We start from the raw sequence: 24,718 nt of genomic DNA, 5'->3' as shown, positions 1-24,718 counted from the left end.
GTTTTATAAAGCTGAACATAATTTCCACTATACAAGCCAGATTAGTAATTGATCACAATTATTAATTGATAATGATTTCCTCATTTGGGGTTGTACATACTTTCAAGTATTACTTGTATAATTTTGAACAACTAGCTTACTTCCTCCTCCTCCCTGCTGCTGATCACAGAATTTACTCTTTTATGTTAATACTGGCTCCATTTTCTAATATTTGTTCTATTTCACAGTCGTATTCATAACAGATAGTTGTGTGTAACTTCAATGCTCCTGGCAGCTTGATTTTAAAAGGTACACTTCTGGAGGGGCAGTAAATTCTCCCTAACCCTCCTCCCCAAGGTTCCCAGCCCTAGCCACACGTCTTTTACGGTATGTTAAAAAGAAATTCAAACATTCAGAATAATAGAAATAGTAAAATGAGCATCATGTACACAGATTTAACGATTCTTAACATTTTGCCATATTTGTTTCCTCAAACTGTTTTGATGAATTTTTCAAAAGTAAATTACAAATACATGATTTCATAATTGTAAATATTTCAGTATGTACCTTTAAAAAATAAGAGCAATTTCCTACATCGTCCAAATATTATCACACTAACCAAAGTAATGTTAATTTTCCTTAATATTTCTTATACCTAGTCCATATTTATATTTCCCAAATTGTTGTCTATTGCACTGTTATTTTTTTCCAACCACGATCCGATGGAACACCACACTGCAATATGTTGTTATGTCATAAAGTCTAACTCATACCACTGCGAATTCAGGCAAAGTCGCCACGAATCAGCTCCAAACGTTAAGACTTTCAGTTTACTAACCAAGCGGAAATGCTTCAAAAATTACTTCCTACGCTCTCAAAGGCTTATGGGAAATGTAGTCTTGAATGTTATGGGCCCACATCTCAGGCCTCAGGGAATGGGTTTTCAGAGCTCACTCTGCGCATGTGCACGTCCCGACCCGCCTGCTGCCGTAAGACCTCTCCGGCCTAAAAAGAGCCAGGTCTTCCCGTCTTTGGGTTGGTGCTGAAGCCAAGGCTGCCCACTGGAGGTGAGAGCACGGGGTCCGGTTCCGCGCGGCTTGGGGTCCTGCTGGGTCCGGTAGGCTTGTGTGCGGGGGACGGGAGCGGGAAGTCCCGGGAACCTCTAGGCGGGCCCGCCCCTCCCCCAGCCCGCTAGCCCGGGCAGGTCCGGCCCTGCCTGCTCCAGGAGTGCAGGTGAGGCTGAGTCCATGTCTAGAGGAGGTGTTTGGTGCCGGCCAGGCGCGGGCGGAGAATGCAACTTTATAACGTTCGCGATGAACAGGAGGCTACTAATAGTAGCTTGTGCAGTTATTCTGAGAATTAAATAAGGTGTCATCTACAAAACATTTTGTCAAGTGATTGTAATAATCACTGTGTAAGCTGCTGTCATAAGACACTTTGTTCCCTTTGTTTGGTATTTCGTTTAACCCTCACAACAAGTCTACTTGTCTTTATAAACACTCCATTTTTTAAAAATGAAAGGAATTTAGTGTGTGCGGAATGATATAGCCCAGGATACAAGCTGGTAGATGAGAGTTAGGATGCAAATACAAATAGATTTTACTCCCTATCTCTTGCTCCTTCTGATATCCTCCCTGCCTCAGACCCAGAATTGCAACCTGTGGAGTAGCTCCTGGCAGCCTGTCCTCAAATTCCCAGGGACATGATTGTGAAGTGAATGCAGACAGAATGTCGCCATGTGGGAAATATTTACTGGGATTTGTGGATTCTCAGAATGAGGCCCTTGAACCTTACTGAACTGTCCAGGCTGTTTCCATTCTCAAAAGAATAGTCTGATAATGTAACGCAGTGCTGGCCAGTAGAAAGATAATGCAAACCAAATGTAATTAAATTTTTTTCAGTAGTAGCCGTAAAAATTAAAAAGGTGAAGTTAATTTTACTGGTGTATTTAATTAAGTACATCCAAAATATTATTTAGACTTGTGTCACTAGCCACACTTCGGGTGTAGTAGTTGAACGCAGCTAATGGCTCCATACTAGTTAGTACATTTCTAGTGAATGCCCAAAGAGATTTTGAGTGTTAGGTGAAGGTTTCAAATAAAGTGAATTTGTTTCTCTGCCCTCTGGGGCAAAGTAGCTCTTTTTTTTTTTTTGCGGTACGCGGGCCTCTCACTGCTGTGGCCTCTCCCGTTGCGGAGCACAGGCTCCGGACGCGCAGGCTCAGCGGCCATGGCTCACGGGCCCAGCCGCTCCGCGGCATGTGGGATGCTCCCGGACCGGGGCACGAACCCGCATCCCCTGCCTTGGCAGGCGGACTCTCAACCACTGCGCCACCAGGGAAGCCCCCAAAGTAGCTCTTTTAAAGCAGGAAAGAACAAATGCCACTTGGAAGAACAGCTCTTCTGACAGAGCTTCAGAGCAGAGGCAAAAAGTTCTAGAAAGGAGAGGGTTCTGAGTTGCTCCACCAGAAGCAGTTCTTGATCCTTGTATAGCATGAGTCAGATTTGGTCAGTCAGACTTGATGATGATGTTGCATCTAGAAGCCATCACAGACTGTGACAGTGGACACTTGTGGACCAACTTGCAGAAGGTGGTAATCTGGGATTGAGAGGTATGGGTGACTGTCAAGCTACACAGGAAAAGGCACTTTACTGGATGGCTGGTAAGGACATGATGTCCAGGGAAGGTATAAGCAGCCAGAGTTGATGAAATCCTAAACAGCACCCCATTTCCTTCATTTTCCCCTCACTCTTTTCAGATTCTGAGCTGCTCTCACACCATGAGCATTAGATGCCACATTTGGTGATGGACGTTAACATAGAGAATTTTTTCTATGTATTTGAACATAGAGAATAATAAAATGGTAGTAGAAGAAGGTTTTCTATATTGGACACTTTTGGAAGCCCCAAAATACTGAAATGAGTGTTTTTTGTAGAGTCACCAGGGCAGAACCAAGCACAATGATATTTACTTACACAGGTAAGTACTATAAGCATCTTACCAAAATATCTTTTTTTTTAGAAATAGTAACTATTTTAGAACAAAGGATTAAAAAACATATTTCTTGCATAGAGCATTCCATCTTTATTTCAGCTCTAACTCAAGTTGTAAACTCAACAAGAACTTGATTAACAATCCAGCCTGAGTAGTTTTTTGACAACATTATTATTATTATTATTATTATTATTTTTTGCGGTACGTGGGCCTCTCACTGCTGTGACCTCTCCCGTTGTGGAGCACAGGCTCTGGACGTGCAGGCTCAGCGGCCATGGCTCATGAGCCCAGCTGCTCCACAGCATGTGGGACCCTCCCGGACCGGGGCACGAACCTGTGTCCCCTGCATCGGCAGGCAGACTCTCAACCACTGTGCCACCAGGGAAGCCTGACAACATTATTTTTAATGAAGGTAGAGGATGTCACCCCTGGTGTACCTGAATTTGTTTAACCAATCCTCTGTTGTTTTACTTTTGTTGTTGTTGTTTTTATTGTTGTTTATTATTAGAAGGGAATATAAATTGTTAATTCATTGATAAAAAGCAGTTTACCTTACTCAGTGAAAATGCAAGGTTAAGACCAACATAATCATATCAGAGATGCACATGTTCAGGTGGTGCTACCTTTCTATGGTCTTTCATGTCCCTTCTCAAGAATGTTGAAAGGAACATTCTCCCATGGGGAAGCCTTTTCTCCAGCTGGTGTTATGAGATTGTTAGGCAGATGAATATAGGAGTTGTAAGGCAGAGTAGGTTTTTCATGACCCCGTTTCTTTTTCCTCTTCCCCAGCTGAACCTTCACAGTTCTTTACATTTTTCCAGAAGCAGTAGAAAATGAACATAGCTCAGGTGAGTTCAGTTTTAATAACCTGTTTGTTTTGCAATGGATTTTATAAGGGTTTAAGTGTCTATACATTAACATGGAAACGTAGAAATAGAAATGAATCAGATGTATTCAGGGAACGTGTAGAAATACAGTTGACCCTTGAACAACACAGATTTGAACTGCACAGATCCAGTTATATGTGGATTGGTTTTTTTTTGTTTTTAACGATAAACTATGGTACTACATGATCTGTAATTGGTTGAATCCAGGGAGGTGGAACCGCAGATAAGGAGAAACCGTGTATACAGAGGACTGACTATGTTATATGCAGATTTTCAACTCTGCAGAGTGCAGGTGCCCCTAACCACCGAGTTGTTCAAGGGTCAACTGTACAGATGCATAACAAAGCAAAGAGCAAAGGTGGTATTGGATATAAGCAGATCCTCTGATATTACAAATTTATCAAATTGGAGCTCCAAATTTATTTCTGAGGTTTTTGGTAGCCATGTCAGAGTGTCAGACAGACAACACTTTTTTAAAGGTTCACATTGGTGGGAAGATAAAGCCAACTGATTCCTCATAGAAAGTAAAGGCAGTCGAAGATAAAAACATATCTTTGTTATTCTTCAAATAGGTGATTTAGTTAACAGCTTCCTGGTGATAACCCTAGGATTGATAGAATATTGCCTCCACATGTTCTTCAATAAAAGTAGAAGGCATAAAGCTAAATGAGAACTCGGTTAGTACTGTTTTTCAGAAACTCAGACATGGGTTGAATTAGACATTTTTCTGATGAATCAACTGAATATTCTTAAATTTACTCTCCATAAATATCTCAAGTACCCATGATATTCAGATTTTTCAGCAGACAGTTTAAAATTCTGTTCTCTTTCAAATGTTTCAGCGCTTCCCATTCACACTTCAATTTTCTGCATGATGCCTTGGTTCCTCTCACCACTTGCCTGTGATCTCCAGTGACCAGACACTTGATTATAATCAAATCCATTGAGTTTTGTCTAATCATTTCCCTTGGACTTCTCTGTAGTGCTTGCATCTACTTCTCACATTATCATTCTGGAAAGTTTCTCTGTTAGTGTCTGACACCCTCCACTGGCTCTTTCCTTCCCCTGCTAATGTCTTCATGGAGTCATCTTGTTTTCCATGTCCTTTTACATGGCTTATCCCATTTCCATGCTTGGCCCTTTAATCTTCTCTTTTGTCTCAGAATGATTTCATCCTCTCTCATTTTTTTAAAAAAACAGCTTAATTGAGATTCAAATCATATACCATACAATTCACCCTTATTTAAAGTATAAAAAAACTCATTTTTTTAGTATGCTCACAGATGTGTGCACACATCACAATCAGTTTTAGGACATTTCCATTACCTTAAAAAGCAACTGTATACACTATAGTGTATATACACTACATACAACTATCCCCCTCCTGTAATCCCATTACACCCCTTACCCCCAGGCCACAAGCAACCACTAACTTACTTTCTGTCTCTACAGATTTGCTCAATGACTTCCTGTATTATTTCTTATAGGGCCGTTTTGCCTGTGACAAATTCTGGTTTTTCTTATCTGGAAAGTTTTAATTTTTCCATTTTTGCTGGGTGTAGAATTCTTGGTTGACAGCCTTTTTCTTTCAGCACTTTGAATATGTCATACCACTGCCTTCTGTCATCCATGGATTCTGATTAGTAATCAGCTTTTACTACTCTTGTACATGATGAGTCACTTCTTTCTTAATGCTTTTCAATATTGAGTTCTTGTCTTTTTGACAGTTTGATTATCCTGTGTCCAGGTGTGGATCTCTTACTCGAGGTTTATACTACTTGGAGTTTGTTGAGTGTCTTGGATATGTAGATTATTGTTTTTCATCAGATTTGGAGACTTCTTGGTCAATATTTTTTTCAAGTGTTCTTTCAGACTTTTCTCTCCTCTCTGTCTGGGACTCTCATTATGCATGTTTGTAAACTTGATGCTACCCCATAGTTTATTTTTTGTCATTATTTTATCTTTGTTTCTCATATTGTAGAATTTCAATAGGCATATTGTGCAGTTTGTTCATACTTACTTTCACCTGCTCAGATCTTCTGTTGAACCCTTCTAGTGAAAGTTTTGTTTCAGTTTTTATACTTTTCAACTCTTCAGCTTCTGTTTAGTCTTTTTTATTTATCATTTCTGTTTCTTTACTGATATTCTTTAAGTAGTGAAATATAGTTCACATACTTTTCCTTTGGTCCTTAGACATTATTTCCTTTACTAGGTCTTTGGCCATATTTAAAATAGCTAATTTAAAGTCATTGCCTAGTAAGTCTAACATCTTCCTCAGGAGCAGTTTCTATTGATTACACTTTTTCCTGCATATGTGTCTTACTTTCGTATTGTATTGATAATTGGACATTTTAAATAAAATAGCAACCTCAGGAATCTGAGTTTCTCCCCTCCATTGTGGTCATTGTTGAAATGTATTTGCTTAGTGACTTTTGTGAGCTAATTATGTACAGCCTGTATTTCTTGTCATCTGTGGCTGTTGAAGTCTCTATAGAAATTCCTTAAATGCCTGGAACCAGGAGGTCTCCCAGTTTTTGCTAAGGGGCTCTGTGCATGTCGGGGCATTCTTTCAACAGTCAGACAGGCAGTTTACAACTCTGTATCAGCCTTCACTTCCTTCTTACACCAAACCTCAAGATTACCTAGAGGTGAGAGCTTAGGGCCTTCTCACATCTTTCTGGAGCATGCTCATAGCCCTGGGCATATGCACAGTTCTGTGCATGTATGTACCCTTTTAGATTCTCAGGAATATATGGGAGTTTTTCAGAACCTTTATAGACATCTCATTCCTCAGCTTTTCCTTTTAAGCTTTTTGATTAGGCCATTGGTTGCCCCAACTGTTAAACACTGCCTCAGGTAGCCACTAAGTTAAACAAATGCCTTTAAATGTTTTTGACAAATGCCTCTGAGATAAGACTTTTCATACTATGTGAGCTCTGAGTTAGCTCAAATAAAGACATACTTGCAAGTGAGGTCTTTCAGGAAACCTCCAAACAGAAGCAAGTAATGAGTTTTCTTGGAGTGAGGCTTTGACAGAACTCCAACCCAGTTCTGCTGCTCCTGTGGTTGCCAGGCTGCTAATTTTAACTGTGATTGCAGACTGTTGGTTCTTAAACTACTTCAGAGATAGCGAGAGAGGAATGGAAACAGGGTAAGTTAGAAGAACACAATATCACTTTCTTAGTGTGCTTCAGCCTTTTTTTCCCTTTGTATAAATGATCTGTAGATTGCCTTTATTAACTTCTACAATTTTTGCCATTTTTTTCATTGCTTTTATGGAGGAGAAAATTTTCTTGGATCCCACTTCATCATTTTCACTTATGTCACTTGTTAGCTTATTTTTTTGAATTCAGCTGAGTTTTATTTTTTAATTCGTCTTCGAAGCAGAGAGGCAGAGATAAGGCAGAGGGAGAGAGGAAGAGGGAGAGATGGAGGGAGAGGGAGAGGGAGGGAGAGAGAGAGAGGGACAGAGTGATGGAGGGAGCGAAAGATGTCTCTCCCTCTCTCCCTCTCTCCCTCCCTCAGATATTAAAGAGATTGGCAAAAATGAAGACAGTGATACTTTTCTCATTAATTTTTTTCATTTTGGGAAATACAGTTAACTTGTCTTTATTTTTCTTTTAGATTAAAAAAAATTTATGAGAAGTGTTTCTGTTCTTTTATTCATTTATTTTATTGATAGTTACCAACTGCTAACATTGAGCTTCACACAGGAGGTAATTACTAAGTAACACTGAAGACATGAATGAACAAATAATTGCATAAATAACACTGGGGAAAGGCTATTTCTGTCCTTTTACCTCTTAATCTAGTTCTGTTTCTTCCTTTTTTTTTTTTTTTTTTCGGTACGCGGGCCCCTCACTGCTGTGGCCTCTCCCGCTGTGGAGCACAGGCTCCAGACGCGCAGGCTCAGTGGCCATGGCTCACGGGCCTAGCCGCTCCGCAGCATGTGGGATCCTCCCGGACCGGGGCACAAACCCGTGTCCCCTGCATCGGCAGGGGGACTCTCAACCACTGCGCCACCAGGGAAGCCCTCTTCCTATTTTTAATTGTGATAAGAACACTTAACATGAGATCGACACTTTTTTTTGCGATATGCGGGCCTCTCACTGCCGCAGCCTCTCCCGTTGTGGAACACACGCTCCGGACACGCAGGCTCAGCGGCCATGGACCACAGGCCCAGCCGCCCCACAGCATGTGGGATCCTCCCGGACCGGAACACGAACCCGTGTCCCCTGCATCAGCAGGCAGACTCTCAACCACTGCACCACCAGGGAAGCCTGAGATCAACCCTTTTAATACACTTTACGTGTACAATACAGTATTGTTAACTATAGGCACAACGTTGTACAGCAGATCTCTAGAACTTAATGATTTTGTATAACTGAAACTTCATACCCATTGAATTAGCTACTTACTATTTCTCCCTCCTGCCAGCCTCTTTGAAGTCTTTTGCTGTGGAAACTTTCCTTTTTCTCAGTTTCTAAGACTCTGTTCTCTCATAATTACTTTCCAGAAAACTTCTCCTCTGGCTTTGTGACCTCTACTTTTTCTGCCAGCCTCTTTAATATTCATGGTTTCTCAAACGCTGTTTTTTGATACTTTTCTTTCCTCAATCTGTACGTGCTCAAGTTGTTGTCTGATTGCCTCGGATAACTTCAGTTACCACCTAAATTGCTAGTAGTTCCTTAAAGCTTGTCTTCATCCTTGACCTCCCTTCTGTGTTCTAAAACTATGTGTATACTCGCTTAAGGGACTGTTCCAGCTTTATGTTTCACAGACCCTTTAGTAGCAACATGAACAGATCTATCTCACTAAAACTTCTAACACATTTCTTTCCCTTTATTTCCCAAATATCAGTGTTTGGAACCAGCATTAAGGAAGCTGCTCATACTGCTAGATGGGTAGCTACACAAGAAAGTAGTTATCAGATTGGTTGCTGTTTCTGCTGTCTGATTATATCCCTATTCCTATATCTGTTACTTCAGTGTTGATAGTGTTCTTTCACACCCATCCTTGGTACGTTGTTCTTCACTCTTCATGAGTTCTATACATTTATTTATACATAAATTCCATCATGTCTAATATCTCTACAACTTATGTATATCTCTAACGTGTCTCCCATTATTTACAGTGATGATGTCCAAAGAGAGATGGACATTCTAGAATTATCTAGAATACCCAGTATAATCCCTTGGGATATAGAAGAAGAGTTGTAATAAGTCTCTTTATATTGAGTTTTTTTAATCTTAAAAAAATCTGTAATTTGTAAATATATATAAATGAATTAAGTTAAAAATGAATTGCTAAAATCTTTTTAACTAATTGGGTAACTCCAAAGTTAGAGACAAACTAGGTCAAAAATAAGCGTTCTTTATAATGATTTGGTTTAAAGCCTTAAAACTAAACAGGAGAAATAATAATTTTCAACTAATTTTGAACTTTTGAACAAAATTTGTTGTTACAGGGATCAGTGTCATTCGAAGATGTGACTGTGGAGTTCACCCAGGATGAATGGCAGTATGTAGGCCCTGCTCTGAGGACCCTGTACAAAGATGTGATGCTGGAGAACTACAGCCACCTCGTCTCATTGGGTGAGCAGACCTTACCATGTGACTCCCTCTGGAATATTTTCTTTTTTTTTTAAATTATCAAAACACATGAACCATTTATAGAGATTGTTGTTCAGGCTTTGATTAAGAAGTTTAAGGTAACTGAGACCTTTACAGAAACAGAAACACTGTGTCATTACTTTCCCTTTGAAAACTTCAAATGAGCACATTCATTTTGCTTCACCTTCAGAAATGCCCATGGTTCTGGTCTATATATAGCTTTAGTTGTTACATTTGCAGGGTACTGCATTATCAAACCCCAGGTGATCTTCAAGTTGGAGCACGGTGAAGAGCCCTGGCCCTCAGAGGAAGAATTCCTAAACCAGAAGTATCCAGGTGAGTGAGCGTTGACACAAGGAAGTACCTGGGGTAGTTAGACTTTAGAAGGGACCACTTTTTAAAGTTTATTTTCTTTTCTTTTAAACAGCTTTACTAAGATACAGTTCAATATACAATTGTATATATCATACAATCCACCCATTTAAAGTGTACAATTCACTGGCTCTTAATAGACTCACAGATATGTATAAACATCACCACAGGGCTTCCCTGGTGGCGCAGTGTTTGAGGGTCCGCCTGCTGATGCAGGGGACACAGGTTTGTGCGCTGGTCCGGGAAAATCCCACATGCTGCGGAGTGGCTAGGCCCTTGAGCCATGGCCGCTGAGCCTGCGCGTCCGGAGCCTGTGCTCCGCAATGGGAGAGGCCACAACAGTGAGAGGCCTGCGTACCGCAAAAAAAAAAAAAGAAAAGAAAAAAAAACCCATCACCACAGTCAGTTTTCTTCACCTCAAAAGGAAACCCTATACCCTTCAGCTATGACCTCCCTCTCTCCCTGTCCCCTTCAGCCCTAGCAACCACTAATCTACTTTCTGTCTGTAGATTTGTTTATTCTGGACATTTCATATAAATGGAATCACACATTATATGGTATTTTGTGATTGGCTTCTTTCACTTAGCATTACAAGGTTCATGTTGTAGCTTGTATCAGTACTTAATCCTTTTTATGGCAAAATAATATAACATTGTCAGGATATACCACATCTGTTTGTCCATTCATCAGTCAGTGGACATTTGGGATCCTGCCTTTTTGCTATTATTGAGTAATGCTGATATAAACATTTATTAACAAGTGTTTTCATGGGCATATGTTTTTATTTCTCTTGAGTTTATACCTAGGAGTAGAATTGCTGGGTTATATGGTAACTCTGAAGAACTACCAGACTTTTCTAAAGTGGCTGCACCATTTTCCATTCCTGATGATAGCATGTGAAGGTTCTAATTTCTCCACATCTCCACCAACACTTATTTTTGTTCTAGCCATCCCAATGGATGTGAAGTGGTATGTTATTAAGGTTTTGATTTGCAATTCTGTATTAGTCAGCTGGGCTGGCATGACAAAATACCATAGCTTAAACAAAAGAAATTTATTTCTCACTGTTTTGGAGACTGGAAGTACAAGATAAGGTGGCAATAGGGTTGATTTTTTTTGTGAGGTCTCTCTTCCTGGCTTGCAGATGACCTTCTCACTGTGTCCTCACATGGCCTTTCCTCTGTGCATGCATGGAGAGAGAGAGAGCTCTGATGTCTCTTCCTTTTCTTATAAGAACACCAGTCCTATAGAATTAGGACCCCACCCTTATGAACTCATTTAACCTTAATTACCTCCCTAAAGGCCTTATCTCCAAATACAGTTACATTGGGGTTAGGGCTTCAACATATTGAACAAATTGTCCATAACAATTTCCGTGATCACTAATTCTGTCAAGCATCTTTTCATGTGCTTAATGACCTTTGTCTAAACTAATAATTCCAGGAATTTCAAAAGTTATAATTTCAAAATAATTCCTGGAGTAAAAGAATAAAATCACCTTAAATGTATTTATTGAAAGTTTATTTATTAAAAGTTTGTGAAGCCATTTTTTTTAACACCTTTATTGGAGTATATTTTCTTTACAATGTTGTGTTAGTTTCTGCTGTACAACAAAGTGAATCAGTTATATGTATACATATATCCTCATATCCCCTCCCTCTTGCATCTCCCTCCCACCCTCCCTATCCCACCCCTCTAGATGGTCACAAAGCACTGAGTTGATATCCCTGTGCGATGCAGCTGCTTCCCACTAGCTATCTGTTTTACATTTGGTAGTGCACATATGTCAAGGCTACTCTCTCACTTCGTCCCAGCTTACCCTTCCCCCTCCCCGTGTCCTCAAGTCCATTATCTATGTCTGCGTTTTTATTCCTGTCCTGCCCCTAGGTTCATTAGAACCTTTTTTTTAAGATTCCATATATATGTGTTAGCATACAGTATTTGTTTTTCTCTTTCTGACTTACTTCACTCTGTATGACAGATTTTAGGTCCATCCACCTCACTATAGGTAACTCAATTTCATTTCTTTTTATGGCTGAGTAATATTCCATTGTATATATGTACCACATCTTCTTTATCCATTGTGAAGCCATTTAAATAGCCATAACATAAAGATTGACATTATTTAGATGAAGAATATCTCCCAGTCACTAAATGTAAATGATTGGATCATACTGATTGGCTAAAAAAGTTGTCCCTAAATAAGTGTCTTAGAAAGATTGTAATAAAAACATGATAAAGTTATTTAGTCAATAAAAATAATTCAGAGTTTCATATTCTATTATTGAAGTTTGAATTTAGGCAATAAATACATTAACTTAAAAGAAAGTCCTCTAGCTCAGGAGCACAGGTTAAAATAAATCTTTAAGAATTGGAGTGACTGCACCAAAGAATACTATATCAGTGATCATAAAACACAAAATAGGGGGCTTCCCTGGTGGCGCAGTGGTTGAGAGTCCGCCTGCCGATGAGGGGGACGTGGGTTCATGCCCTGGTCCAGGAGGATCCCACATGCCACGGAGCGGCTAGGCCCGTGAGCCATGGCCACTGAGTCTGCATGTCCAGAGCCTGTGCTCCACAGCGGGAGAGGCCACAGCAGTGAGAGGCCTGCGTACCGCAGAAAAAACAAAACAAAACAAAACAAAAAAACAACACAAAATAATGGAGTTCTAAGAACTTAAAATTCACTAGGAGTAGGATATTATATCTCATTAAATAATAAGATACTGTGGACATTAAAATGTATGCCTATAGAAGATATAAATGATAATTTTATTAAAATGAAACATTTGTGTATATGTATGCTGAAATCAAATAACAAGCCTTTCAGCTTCCCGTAGAATATACTCATAAGATAGTGAAAATATAGTTAGTCTAAAAAGTAAATACCAATAAATCGAACAAGTTAAAATCACCACAGATAATATTTTCTCTACATAGTTTGATAAATCTAGAAATTGATAAAATGAGTAAAAAAAAATTCTTTGGACGTGAAAATTAAAAAAAATATCTGTTTAAATAATAGTACATAAAAGAAAACCAAATCCAAAATTGCATGACATTTATAAAATAGTAGTAAATGTTACATGTTAGAAACCTTATGAGATAGCTAAATAGTTGACAGGTAAATTTTTAGTCTCATATTTATGTTAATAAATTAAGCAAAAACAATAACAAAAATATACTAATGAAAACAGAACTTAAAAGTGAAGTTAAAAGTTAATAAACTGGGGACTTCCCTGGTGGTCCAGTGGTAAAGAATCTGCTTTACAATGCAGGGGACACAGGTTCAATCCCTGGTTGGGGAACTAAGATCCCACATGCCATGGGGCAACTAAGCCCATGCGCTACAACTACTGAGGCCACGCACCTCAACTAGAGAGCCTGAATGCCACTAACTACAGAGTCCACGTGCTCTGGAGCCCACATGCCACAACTAGAGAGAGAACCCGCATGCCACAATGAAAGATCCCACATGCTGCAACCAAAGATCCCGCATGCTGCAACGAAATATCCCGCATGCTACAATGAAAGTCCACATGCCACAATGAAGATCCCGCATACCACAACTAAGCAAAATAAAACAAAAAAACGACATAGCCAAAAATATTAATAAACTGGAAAACTGAAATTGTAGAATGGTTCTTAGAATAAAAATCAAATAGATTAAACTTTAGCTAACCCTAACAAAGACAAAGGAAAGGAAGAACTGAATAAGTTCAAGTGGGGGTATATTAGTAAAGATTTAATGCAATATCAAACTAAATCCCATTCATAATGAAGAGTGATGTGGGAAGGACTTGCTCTTCCAGATATCAAGGCTTTATGTAAATCTCAGGGTAGTTAAGTATTATGGAGCCGAGAGTGGGATAGTTTAATAAATTAGTGAAACAGAAGAGAAAGCTCAAGAAAAAAATGTACTTTATATACAGCTGGTCTTTGACAGGTGGCACTACCCCACAGAAAAGTGGAGAAAGAATCCCAAGGTGACCTTATGGATCAAATCAAAAAACTGCATTAAGGTGGCTTAAAAACCTGATTATCAAAGCAAAACTAAAAATATTCTATATGATAAGGAAAACATGTTTATGACTCTGTTTAAGGAAGGCATTAATAAGATATGAAAAGCATTAACCAAGGAAAAGATGGAGTAAATGTATTCTTTCCTACTGCATCCACTAAGTACAGTTAAATATGTATATTTACATATACATATGTATGCATATGCATACATATGTATGCATATATATAGTACATATATATATAACAGATATAAGATGCTTAAAGTTTTAAGGAAGAATGAAGATGGCATCTTAACAATATAGAGTCTTCCAATTGATAGACAACATATTTATTTAGGCTTTATTTAGGATTTCTTTGAATTCTTTTATCACTGTTTTTGCAGCATACAGATACCAAGTTTTTTGGGGTTTTGTTTTTTTAGTGCTATGGTAAATCGTGTTATTTACCTGGTTTCACATTTTAATTGACCATTGTTTGTATGTGATTGGATTTTGTATATTGGCTTTATATTTTGCCCTTGCAAAACTTATTAGTTCAAGGAGCTTTTTAAAAGATCTTCATGTGATTTTTCTGTGTAGACTTACTCAGTATCTTCATTTTTATTCTTGCCTTATTGCATTGTTTGAGTAGAAGTGCTAAGAGTAAACACCCTTGTCTTTTTCCCAATCTTAGGGTTAAAGTGTTCACTCTCTCACTCTTAAGTATGATGTCAGCTGCAGGCTTTTTATAGATTCCCTTTATTAGGTTAATGAATGGATTTTGAATATTGTGAAATTTTTTTGCCAGAATTTGTATGATTTTGTAGTTTTAATTCCATAGAGGATTAATATAATGGATTAGATTGATTGGTTTTTAAAAAAACATGCCAACAGTTTGCATTCTTGGGATGAATGCCACTTGATCCTGATTTATTATTTTTATATATTGCTGTTCTTTTGGCTACTTTTTTTTTTTCTGGACTTTTGCACTGATGTCATTAGGGATATATTGGTCACTAGGTTTCTTTTCTTGAATTATTTTGTTTGGTTTTGCTGTGAGGATAGTACAGGCCTCAAAATATTTAGGAAACATTCCCTCATCTTGTATTTTCTAGAAGAGACTATATAAAATTGGTATTATTTCTTATTTAAATGTTTGGTGGTACTCACTAGTTAAAACAGTCTGATCCTAGAGCTGTTTCTTGGAAGTATATGTTTTTTTGACCATATATTCAGTTTCTTAATTACTGATCTATTTGGGTTATTTCATTTTTCTTGAGTGAGTTTAGTTGTTTTATTTTTCAAGACGTTTGTCTGTTTCACGTAAGTTGTCAAATTTATAGGCATAGAGTTTCTCTTAATCTTTTATTATCCCTTCAATGTCTGTTGTGTCGGTAGTTATATCCCCTTCTGCATTCTTTCTGATATTGATAATGTATGTCTTTTTTCTTCTTTTGGTTTTTATCATTAAAAAAATGTTTAAATAAATAAGCTTTGGTTTGATTGATTTTTCTCTGTTGTTTTCCATTTTATTGTTTTCTCTAATCTTTATTATTTTTTCTTTTGCTTTCTTTAGATTCACCTTCTCTTTGTCTAGTTTCTTAAAGTAGAAGCTTAGGTAATTGTTGGAGGGCTTTCTTTTCTCATATAAAATTTTTAAGCTATAAATTTATTTCTGAGTACTACTTTAGCTGCATCCCACAAATTTCTATATGTTTTTGACAGTTTTGTTTTCATATATGTAAAATACTTTAATTTTCTGTGAGACTTCCTCTTTGACCTATGGGTTAATTAGAAGCTTATGAATTTACAAATATTTTGTATTTCTCCAGATAATTTTGTGTTACTGATTTCTAGTATGATGATTTCTCTATGGCTTGAGATTATACTGTATGTGACTTCTTTTATATTTGTGAATATTTGTCTTACAGTCCAGAATATGGTCTATCTTCATGAATGCTTCATAAACATTTGAGAATAATGTGAATTCACCTGTTTTTAACTATGCTGTATTCTTGAGTTTGAGGGTGTAATTTTTACAAGTCCTACTTCATCTTTTCTAGCTGTAATATTGGGCCTACCATATATTCCTGCTTCTTTTCTTGTTTCTGTTCTTTATTTTCCTTCTCTCCTTCGTGTACCTGCTATGAGTTGCTACCAGTGCCCTAAAACAACAGATTTGTTGCTCTTGACTTTGCAGAGTCCATAGAGTCAGTAGGAATATGGTTCCAGGCAGAATTTTGGTGGTGGTTGCTGTTACCATCTCATAGAGTGTCCCATGAATTGAACTTTCTCAGAATTCATGATCTTTCTTGTGAGCTGTTGGTTTGGCTCATAGAGGAAAATTTTGGAAGAGTGTGTGAATCCTTTATATCTGTAGCAGAACCATAGGGAAGAGTGTTCCTTTTTCTTTTTGGCTTGAGTAGGGTGAATATTGTCAAAAAGTTTTCTGTTCTGTGGGACCACCTTTTTCTCAAATGTTTGACTGAGAAGGAACAGATTTTTCTTGAAGCTCTTATTATCTCCCCCTATTGTTGACTTTGTTTTTTAGGCTCCTCCAGCACAACAGTACCCCATATAAGGTATATGGGAAGCAGAAAGAAAAGCCTTGGAATTCTTTGCCATGTCATTTGTAAAGTTCACCTCTGTTCCATTTTGTAGCATCTTCATTTGTTTGTTTGTATGTTTTTTTTTTTGTCCAGGAAATTTTAATTGTAAGAGGGTGGACCTTGGAAAAATGAGGCTTCTCCATCTCAGCCAGCACTGGAAATAATATCTTTTTTTTTTTTTTTTTTTAATAACATGGATGAGGAGAGATTGAGTGTATGTGTCTGTCTTTCTCTGGAATTATTAATCTTTGGAAATATGACTAGAAACAATAGATACAATAAATAACAAAACATATGACCTTAAGCTTCTCTCCATAAGAAATGTAGGGTTCATAAGATGTTTTCAATTTTTCTCATTTTAGGATGTTACAGAGTTGATGTCCATATTGAGGAGAACCAGGAAAAACAAGAGAAACCTCTGTGGCAAGTAGTATTCACTGATAACAAAATATTGAGTAAAGAAGAGCAGAAAGCTTTAGAGAAACCATTTCATCTTAGTATAACTCCAGATTTTTCAGGAAAAATGCCCTCTAAACATGACTCATGTAGAATGAATTTGCCGGTTGTTTCTGAATTAATTCTTAGTGATAGGAATTATTCACGAAACAAGACTGACTACATAAATGTATGTGAGAAGTTGCAGCTGGATATTCAGCGTGAGAAAACTCATACTGGAGAGCAGTGTTACAAATATAATGAAAATATGAAAGCTCTCAGTTATGTGAAAGATCATCATAAATTTCAAACTCTGGAGCAATCTTTTGAATGTAATGAATATGGAAAAGTCTTACATGATAAGACCATCTGTGTTACAGCTAGGAGTTCAGTAAAAGGAGAGGAATCCTGTAAGGATAATGAATTTAGGGGAAATTGTGATAAAGCAGCTCTTTTTAACCACATGAGAACTGGCACAAGGAAGAAATGCTTTGATCTTAATGAATGTGGTAAATCCTGTGAATACAATGAGGTTCACATGGCTTTGGCACACTATGAATGTAATGAAAGTGGGAATAACTTCAGTAGGAATTCACCCCTCACTCAGCCTCAGAGAACTGTTACAGGACAAGGTGCCTTTGAAAGCAGTAAGTGTGAAGAAAACTTGAGCCAGAGCTCAGGCCGTATAGTACATCAGAAGACACAAACTAGAGATACATTCTGTGTTTATAATGGATTTACAAACACCTTCTACCAGAAGTTAGACTTTACAGTACATCAGAGAATTCACAAAGAAGAGAAATTCTATCAATGTGATAAATATGAGAAATCCTCCCATCAGAACTCAGCCCTCAGTGTACATCAGCAGTGTGACACAGGAGAGAAGTCATTTGAACTTACTGAATGCAGGAAATCATTTTACCAGAAAGCACACCTCATTCAGCATCAGAGGACCCACCCAGGGGAGAAACCTTATGAATGTGAGGAATGTGGGAAATCCTTTTGTTCATATTCACATCCTATTCATTATCCTGGAACTCATATGGGAGTCAATCTGTATGAATGTAATGAATGTGGGAAAACTGTCGCTGATAATTCAACCCTCAGAGCACATCAGAGAATTCACACAGAGGAGAAACCCTTCAATTGTAATGACTGTGAGAGGTCTTTTGCCCATAATTCAGCCTGCAGAGCACATCAGAGAATTCACACAGGTGAGAAACCATATGAGTGTAATGACTGTGAGAAAACTTTTGCCCATAATTCCACCCTCAGAGCACATCAGAAAATTCACACTGGGGTGAAACTCTACAAATGTAATGAATGTGGGAAAACTTTTTCCCAGAAGACACGTCTTAGTACACATCAGAGGATTCACACAGGTGAGAAACCCTATGGATGTAGTGAATGTGGGAAAACCTTCTCCCAGAAATCATACCTCAGTGGACATGAGAGAATTCACAAAGGGGAAAAACCTTATGAATGTAATGAATGTGGGAAAACTTTTGTCTATAAGGCAGCCCTCATTGTCCATCAAAGAATTCACACAGGAGAAAAACCCTATGAATGTAATGAATGTGGGAAAACTTTCTCCCAGAGGACACACCTCTGTGCACATCAGAGAACTCACACAGGGGAGAAACCTTATGAATGTAAGGAATGTGGGAAAACTTTTGCAGATAATTCAGCCCTCAGGGCACATCAGAGAATTCACAAAGGGGAGAAACCCTATGAATGTAGTGAATGTGGGAAAACTTTCTCCAAGACATCACACCTCAGAGCACATCTGAGGACTCGCACAGGGGAGAAACCCTATGAATGTAATGAATGTGGGAAAACTTTCTCCCAGAAGTCGTATGTTAGTGCACATCAGAGAATTCACACAGGGGAGAAACCTTACGAATGTATCATATGTGGGAAACCTTTTGCCCATAATTCAACCCTCAGAGTACATCAGAGAATTCACACAGGTGTAAAATCCTACAAATGTAATGAATGTGGGAAAACTTTCTCTCAGAAGTCACACCTTAGTGCACATCAGAGAATTCACACAGGAGAGAAACCCTATGAGTGTAATGAATGTGGGAAAGCTTTTGCCCAAAATTCAACTCTTGGAGTACACCTGAGAATTCACACAGGTGAGAAACCCTACAAATGTTATGAATGTGGAAAAACCTTTGTCCGTAAGGCAGCTCTTAGAGTACATCACACCAGAATGCACTCCAGAGAGAAAACGCTTGCATGTAATGAATTTGGGATGTGCTAAGGGAAGTTACACCTTATTAGTTAACACAGTAGAAAAGCTCAAGTCACATAGACTGGCAAATTATTTTCCTTAACTGTTTACTTTTCCACTGAGCACATAGCTTGTCTTAGTTTCCCAATTTTTCCTTCGTCTGGGTGGGGCTGGTCATGGAGTATGATGCTATTACATTTAAGTAATAAATGGCCTTAATAAGTCACCTTACATTCTTCCTATCCTGTGTTATACTGGAATTGAGAGATTTCCATGGCAGACTTGGGTGCTGTGTATTAAATATGGCAGAGCACAAGGTGAAAGAAGCTAGAGTCAATAACTGAGTGAAACAATTCTCCACTGACAGATCTTCACCAATTGTTTTTTTGTTGTTTTTTTAAGCCAGAATTAAGTTTTTATTCTGTTGAGCTCTTAAAGATTTTGGCCTGTTGGTTAAATGCATATAGCTTAGCCAACTGTTTGTTGAGTTGGATGAAACCAATGAATATAATAAATGTCAGAAGACCTTTAAGAATTTAACCTATAGGTTTGTATCAGAGATTTTTCATGGGGAAGAAAACTTCTGTCAATATCCTAAATGATCAGAAGGCTTCAATAAAAATCAGAAATCTCAGGGAAAAACACAAAAGTCTTTTCTGCAGAGTAAACTTCTTTAAACATCAAATAGTTAAGATTAGACTAAAATCTTATATTTTGATAAGTGACATTTTTTAACAATTACTGAGTTTGCTTCAGATAAATTTTTTCTGAGGGAATGTATGAGTTTCAGAATTGAAAATAAAATTCTCAGAACTGATGTACCAAAATTTGTGTTTTATATGTAATATTAAGTTTTATAGAAACTGTAAGAATATATTTTCCTGTACACAAACTCATTATGGAATGTGAAGTTTTTGAGATGGAGGGATAACTTGAATTCTGTGGACAACACCAATAAATATTTGACTAGTCTCCGAGCTATGTGGTACATCTGTATGAGTCTGTGTAACAGAGGATTCATTATTGCTGGTGAGTTCTAGTAGAAGGCAGTAGCCAAACCTGCTCTGGACCTGTCCCTTTCCTTTTTTTGAGTGACAGTCTATGTCCTTCTGTTGGCTTTGCTCTAAAAGCTTGATGCCATATATATGTATCTAATATAGCCTGCCTGCTATGTCTGAATATTAGTCTGGTCTTGTTTTTCTGGGACATCCATCAGATTTCTCAAGCATTCTTGTGTGTTTAGGGGGAGGGGTGGGTGTTGATTCTTAAAAGGTTTGGGGGCCTACATTTTATGCTACTCTTGTGGTTCATTTTGTAATTATAAAGCAAGTCCTCTTATATGCATGTAGCCTGAGCATCCTGTCTAGGGCGTTTTTCCAATCTCAAGATGCTTGCTCACACTGCAGCATTGCAAACCATTGATATTTTTGGAATTGGAATGAGAATAGGGACTACTTCCATGTCACGCACTGCACTGGTATTGAAAAGCAGACTCACTTTTGGGGAAACAATATATTATATGTGCTATAGTCTTGGCCAAGAAAATATTTGATCAATCTGCTGTCATTTCAAGCTGCATGGTTTGGTCAGCACAGAAAAGAAAGTAAATGAAATCCTCATTTAAAAACCTGAACCACTAAGAATTTCTACCATGGGCATGTTGCTTTCTGCAAATATTATCTGGTAGATTGAGCATGAGGACAATAAGTTTATTCCCTGAATTTTCTATTCCATATATGTTAATACTTTGTGAGGGAAAATGATGGTATATCTTTAGCATTAATTGGATAATAGACATTTCTTTGACACTGCGTTGCTATCACTTAACTTAGTGGCATCATTGTCAAAGAAAAGATCCAGGATCAAGAGTCCACCATTGGATGAGTGCTGTATCATACCACCAGGGCTAGCACACAAGAGATTGGACCAGCACTCGTGGTGGCAGGAGAGGTCTAGCCACTAAGAGAATATGTTTGCCCCTCCTCAGTCTCTGACACCTTGATGCAACTTTAGCTTATTTCACAATGCCAAAAAGGGAAATAATAGTCAAAAAGCATATCTTTCTACATGCTTGATTTTTTCAGAAAATTATAGACAAAAAAATTAACCTGGAGCATTTTTTAAGAAATTTAAAATTAACTTCAAATAGTTCTAGATATAAAGAAAAGTTACAGGGATAGTTCCTATATACTGCTCACCCAATTCCTATTATTAATATTTTATATTACTCTGGTACATTTGTCATAACCCAGTAACATTGATACATTATTAACTAAACACTAATTTTTCAGATTTCACTGGTTTTTCCCCTAATGTGTTTGTATTCCAAGATCCCATTCAGGATACCACATTACATTTAATTGTCATGTCTCTTTAGCTTCCACCGGTTTATGACTGTTTCTTAGACCTTCCATGTTTTTGTTACCTTGACAGTTTTGAGGAGTACTTGTCAAGTATTTTGTAGGATATCCCTCAGTTTTGGCTTCTGATAGCTCTATATTTGCATTGCTGTTACAAGTTTTTTGTTGGAAGACCACAGAGATAAAATGTCATTCTCATCATATTAAAAATATATGCTATCAACATGAATAATCACTGAAAAGGCTAATCCTGATCACCTGGTTGAGGTAGTGTCCCTAAACTTAAAAGCATCTGTAGCAAGCATCATACATGCTACTTGGTAAAAATGTCTTTTATGAATTATTAGTCTGTCAATTGTATATAAAATAAGATCAGAATCCTTTTTATATGTTTTTGATTTTCATGTTAGGAACAATATAAATGCAGATTGGTTAAAAGTGATAACACCCAGAAAAAGAGCCTCAAGCTGATTCAGTTCACAGTCCACATTTTTGGTTTTTAGTGTTTACTGAAGTATGAATGAATCATTGCCCTTTTCTTTGCTCCTCAGGACTTCGGGATTTTATTTGTCTTAATATCTCATCATGAGAGTGATGCCACACTCTTCTTACCTCCTAATTACAGGAGTTAAGACTGAGTAACGAATGGACTGAAAGAAAGTTTGTCTGCATTTCATGAACCAGTTAACCCAGAGGTTATTTATATTAACCCAGATAATGTCGGGAGATACAACGAATGACCAGCCATGGTAACTAAGAAATCTACGATGATAGAAGAAATAAGTCAGGCTTGAGAACAAGATGGGATATCAAAAACCAACTGCTGGTATACAGTTTCCGAAAAGCACTGATAAATTTTGTGGTGCTAGTAAGATTTAAAAGGAATGGCCATGTTATAATTAGAAAGTTAAGTTTAGACATGTAGGCTATAGGTGGATGACATAATGAGATAGATGTAGGAGCAGATGGTGACTCCCAGATAGTTGCTTAATAGTAAACTATGGAAAGATTATAGAGAAGCAAGAGTTACTAACGAAGCAAGAACATGTGGCCATATGTTATTGCACACATACAATGGGTATTGTGTTGGGAGGTGGAGATATTGAATAATATCCTCTGAGCTGAGAAGGAACTTTGAGACCAAAAAACGCAGTAGGCAGTTCCATACAATGCAATTATGAAGTTTACTGTAGGTAACTTACAGGTAGAAAGGATGGGGTGGACGGAAAATCCAGAGGCATTTGCAGCTGCACTGTGTACCACCGAAAGGGATACAGGGAAATTTAATAGAATCTGACTACCAAGTGAGAAACATGTCCACACAAACTGGAACCAGCGGTTTTTCCTCCCCCTGGGTGGGGGGGTCTCATGACCATTAATCATCTGCATCAGTAAAAGGCATTCTTCTAGTTTTCATATCAGATGAGGCACGGGTAAAAGTTTATAGGGAACTCATCTGACTTAGGCACGTTCCTTGTGAGTTAGGCTAAAGCTCAGCCACATGGAAAAGGAAGGGGGTGGGACTGCAGGCCTAAGATGGAGCTGACAAAATGGAGTCAGTGTGGCTCAGCCACATATTTCATACCTAACATCTATATGACCTGCACAATCTTATCCACTATTCTTCTGCAAATACCCTAGGGCCAGATGTCAGGAGGTAGCCTGCATGCCTATACCTCAACAGCAATATACACAACACCAAGTACAAAGGATCCCTGCTAGATAAAGAATAATGCCTAACAGGGCAGTTCCCCATTTGCCAGGAAAGGAGGTCAACCAACAGGTGAAGGTGTATGCAAAAGAAATGTCTACGTGATTAGGGTTAGGTAGCAGTCCAGTCTCCATGTGCCAGGATCACCCCAGGTTTTGACACTTTTCCTGGAGGAAAATACCAGACATTTTGTCCCTTTATTTCAGAAGTTTGCTGGGAGATATATGCGAGAACTTAAGTAGGAGCCCATAAGGGGAGCCCTACTTTAGTCCCCCATCTGGTTTCTGTGGGAGAGATCACCTTGGTTATGGCTGGGCCTTCACTTAGAAAGGTTGAGGAAATATTGATAGTATGCTGCAGACTAGCCCTTCCCTCCAAGGTATAAGGATGGATGCTAAGACACTTGGAAGGAGGATATCATTTAAGTCTCCAACCTTAGATAGTCTCCCCAAGTGGGAGGTCCTGTGGCACTCTGTTTTTTGGGTTTTTTTTTTTGCGGTACGCGGACCTCTCACTGTTGTGGCCTCTCCCGTTGCGGAGCACAGGCTCCGGATGCGCAGGCTCAGCGGCCATGGCTCACGGATCCAGCCGCTCCGCGGCATGTGGGATCTTCCTGGACCGCGGCACGAACCCGCGTCCCGTGCATCGGCAGGCGTACTCTTAAACACTGCGCCACCAGGGAAGCCCCTGTGGCACTCTTTTAAGACCTGCATCCTGTTGGATGAGTCTCAGTCCTCCTAAGACTTTTACAGTAGCTTGCAGAGCAGGTGTAGTCGGTCTCTCACAAGCAGATATGTGGCCTGTGGTGGGCTCAGTGTTTAACAGCCAGATGGCCTCTAATAGTCTTGGAGGTCATCCCCTTAAAGACCCATCTGGAGAAAACTTCAATGTCTCTTTCAGTAACCCATTCATTCTTAATACCAACCCTGCAGCTGTGGGGTTATATGACAGATGAAAGGTTCATAAAATCTCGCAGGCTTTAGCCCGTTCTTGTATGTCATGTCCAGTGAAATGGGTCCCTTGGTTGCTTTCAATGCAAGTGGGTAGTACTTTCCACTGTAATACTTTCCAACTTGGTCAAACCCCTAATAGTGGTTACTTGATTTGCCCTTTTACTGGCAAAAGTCTGTGTCAGCCCAATTGCTGGGTCCACACAGGTCAATGCATTCTTGTGTCCTTCTGTTAAGGGCAGGGGCCAATATTGTCCACTTGCCATCTGGTCACTGGCCTAGTAGCTCATCCGATATGACCAAAGGTGTGTCTCAGGGGTTGTCACTGCAGGTACAATGATGGAAGTTCCTATCTACTGCCTGTAGGTCACTGTATTTTAAAGGCAGGTGTAACCTTTTGGCTTCCCAAGTGGTACTGAGGCCTCGATGTCCTGACTTCCCATGAAGCCACTGCCACATCTGAGAGTCTGTGACCCTTCCAGAACAGCTGTCACCATGGCTAAGGCATCTGATTCTTGATTCTCAGGCAGTGTAGTTAGAGAATGTGCCGAGACATACCATATCATGATGGT

General features: G+C 38.6%; 1 protein-coding gene across 5 annotated transcripts; it reads left to right on the top strand.

Moving 5' to 3' along the window:
• The first annotated feature begins 951 nt into the window (after positions 1–951).
• Positions 952–20,084, top strand: ZNF658 (zinc finger protein 658). Of its 5 annotated transcripts, XM_024754204.1 has the most exons (6): positions 962–1,046; positions 2,915–2,958; positions 3,763–3,821; positions 9,328–9,454; positions 9,698–9,808; positions 16,817–20,084. In XM_024754204.1, the coding sequence occupies exons 3-6, from the start codon at positions 3,807–3,809 to the stop codon at positions 19,153–19,155; spliced, it is 2,592 nt and encodes an 863-aa protein (XP_024609972.1). In that variant the 5' UTR covers positions 962–1,046; positions 2,915–2,958; positions 3,763–3,806; the 3' UTR covers positions 19,156–20,084. The 5 variants fall into 5 exon arrangements, with proteins under 5 accessions (XP_024609978.1, XP_024609964.1, XP_024609972.1 ...); XM_024754210.1 differs by lacking the exon at positions 2,915–2,958 and having other exon boundaries at positions 952–1,046; positions 9,713–9,808; XM_024754196.1 differs by lacking the exon at positions 2,915–2,958 and having other exon boundaries at positions 952–1,046.
• Positions 20,085–24,718: the final 4,634 nt, after the last annotated feature.

The sequence above is a fragment of the Neophocaena asiaeorientalis genome, unplaced genomic scaffold, assembly GCF_003031525.2.
Source record: "Neophocaena asiaeorientalis asiaeorientalis breed wild unplaced genomic scaffold, Neophocaena_asiaeorientalis_V1.1 scaffold989, whole genome shotgun sequence".
NCBI lineage: Eukaryota > Metazoa > Chordata > Mammalia > Artiodactyla > Phocoenidae > Neophocaena > Neophocaena asiaeorientalis.
This window is presented reverse-complemented; position numbering and strand designations above follow the sequence as displayed.

What these genes read in the sequence shown, in the direction of transcription:
- ZNF658 (XM_024754196.1), top strand. An exon ending in CAGCCACCTCGTCTCATTGG is followed by an intron (nt 9,455 to 9,697) that starts GTGAGCAGACCT and finishes ATATAGCTTTAG; the next exon opens with TTGTTACATTTGCAGGGTAC. An exon ending in CCTAAACCAGAAGTATCCAG is followed by an intron (nt 9,809 to 16,816) that starts GTGAGTGAGCGT and finishes TTCTCATTTTAG; the next exon opens with GATGTTACAGAGTTGATGTC.